Raw genomic sequence first — 6,202 nt, 5'->3', positions numbered from 1 at the left:
TCTGTCTTACTAATTCTACAGACTATTCCTGCATTGGTTTGAATATGAAATGTCCCCCATAGAGTCACCACATGGTTTCCAGATAGTGATACAATTTGGGAAGGTGTGGAGGCCCACAAAGGTTTCCTAGTGACATCTAAGCTCACTTTACCCAGCAGGGCTGCATTAGAGGATTGCTTGACCATGTGTGTGGTTACCAGGTGATGGGAAAGGTCTGCACTTGGCTGTGCTAGGGGGAGGTCTTCTGCTCCACCCCTTGGCATTCCTATAAAAGGCCCTTTAGAAGCTACAGGAGGGGCCAGTAGATATTGATCCAGGCCCTCCCTAGGCTATCCTGTTTTTCTATCTGTTTCTCTTTCCTCTATCCTTATAATATCTCTTGTCCTTCATTCCTCAAGAGTACCCTGTCATAAAGTGTGCGAGCCGGTCTCCCAGCTGGGCTCCTGAAGGAAGGTTATGGAAGCTGTGGGAGGGAGCCTTTCTGGAAGAAGTACACCACTATGGGCAGGTTTTGGGGTTTCGAGTCTAGCTCAACTTCCTGTCCTGGCCCTGTCCTTCCTGTGTAGGGATGAAACATGATCTCTCTGCTTCCTGACTACCATGCTGGCTTCACACTTCTGCTACCATGCCTTTCCTGCTGGAACAAAGAACAGTATCCCCTCTTGAACCACCTTGATCTAATGTCAGCCCTTCCCCCTCTAAATAGCTTTCTGTCAGTGTTCTACCCAGCAACAGAAGAGAAACTCACATCGCCCATAACCTTCATTATCAACAACTGGAAAACTGCATTACATTTAGTGCTTTTATTGAGCAAAATTGATGCTGAAAATGTTTTAAATCACTATCCCTGAGGCTAATTTTCTTCAGCAGTGGCCAAGTTCTCGCTGGTGTCTACCTTTCCTTCATGCCTTCTCATAGGTCCTGGTGCTGACAACATTGTTCATGGTGCATTCCTAAAGGTAGAGAGATGTGTTAGAGGGTGATTGTTGACAGGTCAAACCTGTCCTTTCCTCCTTCCACAGAACAAGTCCTCAACTCAGGCTACAAAGGCAGCTGAGCAGCCTGATGGATACGCATCCAAAACAGCACATAAAAATGACAACTTAGGGAATACTCACCACTACCATTTTTCCCTCCACAATTTTTCTTTTGATTGTTGTCTCTTTGCCGAGCCATTTTTGGACCTGGATCATTGACCCACCTTCTAATGTTACAATGCTCTATAAATGCAGAGAAAGTGATTAAAAGGAGTCATTCACTACTTTCTCGCTATTACAGCACTACACATCTACTGTTTAATTTCAAGTCAGAAATTCTGTTTTTCATAACGCTCACCTTGGTTCCTGTTATATTTAATACGGTCAACCTAGAAGTCTCAAGAGACAACGAAATTCATGTTCTCATAGACAAAAATCCATAGGCTATTTGACCTTTTGACCTTAGTAATTGTTCTATTCTATAGCACCTTTCATACAATAACAAACAAGTTGGAGGAAGAGGAGGAGTAATCGTAGATTGCCAGGCAAGATGGTACACATCTGTAACCCCAGCACCCAAGGGCCAGAAGCAGGAGAAGCCTAAGTTGCAGGCCAGCCTAGGTTATATAGCAAGACCTTGTCTCAAACTGCAGCAACAAAAAGATGAATATGAACATTGTACTCCATTAAGCTATCTGAATAACTAGCAATGAATTGACTTTTTGTATGTATAGACTTAGACAAGCCCAATCAGACTTAGTGATAAGACAAATTCTGTTGAATGAACCCTACCCAACCACGTGTTTTCCACAATGGTTGGCCACAGGAAGATTTAACTCCAACTCACCTTCACTTTCCGGCTGTCTGCAGTGGTCTCATCAAACTCTTCCCCCAGCTTGAAGGAGATTTCTGTGTTCTTGAAAGAACTTTCTGTTTGGATGTTCACCTTTTCCCCATTGAGACTAATACTAACACTTGGCTTTACTAAACCTGCGGCATTTCTGGCTGCAAAATCCACTCCTGAGAGACAAAGAAAGATATGCACCTATTTACACATTTAGAAAGATGTGTCAACCACCATTTGGAACACCTGCTCTTAAAGAATGTATCCTCCCCCACTGAAATCTTGACTAATGTACAGCCTTTTTTTCTTTTGAGACAGAGTCTCATTATGTAGCCCAGGCTGGCCTTGAGCTCAAGACCCTCCTGTCTCAACTTCTGAGTACTAGAGTTGCAGGTGTGTGCCACCATGTCCAACCACAGTGTCTTATTGGATGTTCTTAGTAGTCAGTAGTCTCTAGATGAAGTGAGGTCTTTCCAAGGTACTGCTAGTAATTCTGACATCTTAAAAAGCTAAATTCGCCGGGCGGTGGTGGCGCACGCCTTTAATCCCAGCACTCGGGAGGCAGAGCCAGGCGGATCTCTGTGAGTTCGAGGCCAGCCTGGTCTCCAAAGCGAGTTCCAGGAAAGGCACAAAGCTACACAGAGAAACCCTGTCTCGAAAAACCAAAAAAAAAAAAAAAAGCTAAATTCATTTTCTCAAACTTTTGTGCTTCATGTGAAATGTGTATTTGCAGAACGGCTTTTAGGGGACCAACCTTGTGGAAACTTGCAAAGACAGTGTGGGAAGCACTTGACTCAAAGCCTGGCCCTGTTGCTCCGATTGGGGACTTTCAATTGTCAAATACAACTTTTACAGTAGGTAGACAGAAACTAACTCCTCCCTCAGAATACATATTGAAGTCTACTTCCCATTAACACTATTAATGTGATGTACCCCAGTGTAGGAAAACAGATGTGTGGATTATAAGAAAGAGTGAGATGGTCAAAACCTGGCCTCCCACAGCAATACTTTCCAGTTTTCTTCCTTTCAGCTTTCTCCATAGTAAAATGTGGATGACTCAAGCCCTCGCCACACTTGCATTGGAAGAGCACATGAAAGGATTTAGAAGAGAAACAGAACGAAGAAAGACTTCAGCTGCTATTCCTCCTTGTTCTAGATTTAACCCAGCTCCTAGTTAATACAAGTGCTATTCTAGCCATAAGCCCAAGTTCCTGCCCATTCTCTCTATTTTTATGTCTATATTTATGTTTAATATATATTTATACATGCATGTATAAATAGATATAGAAATATGGATATACAAATATAGACAGATGTAGGTATATAACCCATATATAACATATTACATATTATATATATATATTTTTTTTTCTTTTCATACAGGTCTTTCTATGTAGCCAGGCTGGCCTTGAACCCTCTGTCATCCTCCCATAGCCTTGTATCAGCTGGGATTGTAGGTATTCACTGCCATATCCATTTCCAAGTTTCTTATATGCCTTCAATTTTTTGTTAAAAACAAATGTACCTATAAACTCATGAAGGGATAGAGGAATTTCTTTATTACTACTGAGAAGTTAGTACTGTCTGTGGAAGAGGAACAAGTATTATATTTATAAGTGTATTAACATAATATTAGGTAAAACGTTTCAGTGCTTAGAATGAGTAAATATGTTATTAATAATTATAAGTATCCAGCCGGGCGGTGGTGGCGCACGCCTTTAATCCCAGCACTCGGGAGGCAGAGCCAGGCGGATCTCTGTGAGTTCGAGGCCAACCTGGGCTACCAAGTGAGTTCCAGGAAAGGCGCAAAGCTACACAGAGAAACCCTGTCTCGAAAAACCAAAAAAACAAAAAAAAAAAAACAAAAAAAAAAAAACAAAAAAAAAATAATTATAAGTATCCATTGTTCATTCTAGGCAATTTGTAAAAAATGAAGAAATCTTCTGCTTTGCATATGGCTTATTTATAAAACAGGTTGTTATTAATTATGAAAAATGAAGTAGCTGTTGTTCTTCCAGATTTCATAGGAAGGTGTAGCTATGACAGACACAACTCATTATAACTGATGCTTGGCTATGGAGCTTGGGGTAGAGACAAAGGTCAGTCAGGGCCCATAGTGGTGAGACAGTCAGTCAGTAAAGAAAACCTGTCCTGTTTCTCATCTCAAAAAGAAAACCTTCAAAATCATGTATCGGATAGCACTCACACATGGATGAGCACTCTAGAAAAACGGACTCTAATGCTACTTGTTGCTACAGTACTTCTAAATTTATAACTAAAGTAAACCCCAAACAAATTCAGTCTATAGACTCACTACAATGGTTCTTTTACATTAATATGGCTTTGAACGAAAGCTGCTCAATGAAATGAGCCAGCTAAAGAGAAGTTCTACAGGGAGATCTGCATGATGATTTCACGGGGGAGGGGAGTTGTAGGGCGTGTCTATAAACTGAGAGAGAGCTACAAGGCTAGTTAGAACTTTTAAAATGCAAATTATCATTAATTATAAGAAAAATAAATATCAATAATAAATGAAATTATAAACTTTGTCTCATATGAGTATAACCTGGAGTCATAAGAGCGAAAATCAGAAAATGTTATTGTGGGGTAAAAAACCAGCACCAACGCCCAAATCTCTTGCCACAAATTCCTGAATCCCATGATGGTGTCTCTCACCCAGTTCTTTCATGTAATCCTCGAAGTTTTCGCTGGAGACCAGTTTCCAGGTTCCTAAGAAGGGTTCAATCATCGTGGAAAGCTTTCTGGGAAGATGAGGCACTCACAAACCGGAAGCCAAGGAAGTGTGAGCACCCTTATGCCTCCAGCAGCTTATTTTAAAGACCGTCTTCATCACGTGGCATTTCTGAAGTGACCAATGGGCTGTCAGGAGTCTGAGATTCCAGGCACCAGCATTTGACTCATTGTATTTGCCTCCAAATTAAAAGACAGAAACTCAGCCTGCAAAACTCAACTCAGGGAACAGCTTTTGGCTTCTAGCAAAGAGATTTACATGCAGGAGTCCCCCGATAAATCTTACTTGCCGCATGGAGACAACCGTCAAATGGAGACCAGCCTTTGAACACTAAATGCTGACTTACCCCGAGGGAATTTCCGACAAATGTCTGACCAACACTGGCTCGATGATGTTTTCCCGCCCCAAACAAGGACATCCTTGCTTGGTCTGCCTCAGCTGTTTTTGTGTTTGTGCAAGTCATGGTACCCCAAATTCTCCTTCATTAGAAGAACTCTGTCCCTTCCCTTGCTTGCAGGGTTGATGTTTTGATACTGTTAATGTAACTTAAAATGCCTGCAGTTGCTTGGAGTGAGGTCTAGGGTATTATTAACACTATCATTGTTGTCAATCAAGGATAGCTGAGGACCAGAAAGAAGGTGGCAATTATTACTGAGTAGAGCTTTGTGATCTAAGCCTTTAAAAAGGAGGAATATGGTGGCGTCAATGCCTAGAAAACTCATGTTTCATAAACTCAGTGTGTGTGTGTGTGTGTGTGTGTGTGTGTGTGTGTGTGTGTGTGTGTGTGTGACTGCTGGCCTCTATGAATGACCTCTGTAATCATCAGCTGCAATCATCAATCAAAAGACACTTCCAGAGTCTGAGAGGTGTCTCAGTGGGTGAAGGCACTTGCTGCCAATCATGATGACCTGAGTTCAATCCCTGAAACCCACATGATGAAAATGAGAACTGATTCTTGCAAGTTGCCCTCTGACCTACATACATACACTGTGGCATATGTGCCCCTGTATGAATATTCACACACACACACACACACACACACACACACAGAGAGAGAGAGAGAGAGAGAGAGAGAGAGAGAGAAGAGAGAGAGAGAGAGAGAGAGAGAGAGAGAGAGAGAGAGAGAGAGAGAGAGAGAGGCTTATATGCCCCTGTGTGAATATTCACATGTAGAGACACACACACACACAGTGGCATACGTGCCCCTGTATGAATGTACACACACACACACACACACACACACACACACACACACACACACACACACAGAGGGCATCTAAACAGTGATATCAACATCAGTATACACAATGTTTTATTAACATACATTGAATGTTCTGCTGCTCTGTTAAGAGCTGAAATTGACCAATATTGACCTCAGTTTATCATGTACTTCCTATTGTGCCTTTTCAAACATTGCAAGGGTTGAATTTGTCCACTGGAACTCTGTCTCATCAGGTTTTGTTACCACCCATGGCTTCCAGACCAGTTTTCTGCCAGGATAACTGCTGAACTTCAGAATCCTACACCCATTTCCCACTTTGTCTTAGTGCTCTGAACTCTGCACTCCAGTTTTCTCATCTTGACAGAAACCATCACTCCTCCCATCAGATCTGGTGATCAGTGATGTAC

The 6,202-nt window shown here is 41.9% G+C and overlaps 1 protein-coding gene across 2 annotated transcripts; it reads right to left on the bottom strand.

Annotated features, from left to right (window-relative positions):
* Positions 1 to 902: 902 nt before the first annotated feature.
* Positions 903 to 4,570, bottom strand: Fabp9 (fatty acid binding protein 9). Of its 2 annotated transcripts, XM_052718148.1 has the most exons (4): positions 4,498 to 4,570; positions 1,825 to 1,997; positions 1,119 to 1,220; positions 903 to 953 (listed from the first exon to the last, which is right to left on the bottom strand). In XM_052718148.1, exons 1-4 carry the CDS (start codon positions 4,568 to 4,570, stop codon positions 903 to 905), a joined length of 399 nt encoding a protein of 132 aa, XP_052574108.1. The 2 variants fall into 2 exon arrangements, with proteins under 2 accessions (XP_052574108.1, XP_052574109.1); XM_052718149.1 differs by lacking the exon at positions 1,119 to 1,220.
* Between the last annotated feature and the right edge of the window lie 1,632 nt (positions 4,571 to 6,202).

Source organism: Peromyscus californicus, unplaced genomic scaffold (genome assembly GCF_007827085.1).
Source record: "Peromyscus californicus insignis strain IS unplaced genomic scaffold, ASM782708v3 Scaffold_5__1_contigs__length_169319896, whole genome shotgun sequence".
In the NCBI taxonomy this organism is placed as follows: Eukaryota; Metazoa; Chordata; class Mammalia; order Rodentia; family Cricetidae; genus Peromyscus; species Peromyscus californicus.
Note: the sequence above shows the minus strand (reverse complement) of the source record. Positions and strands in the feature narration are given on the sequence as shown.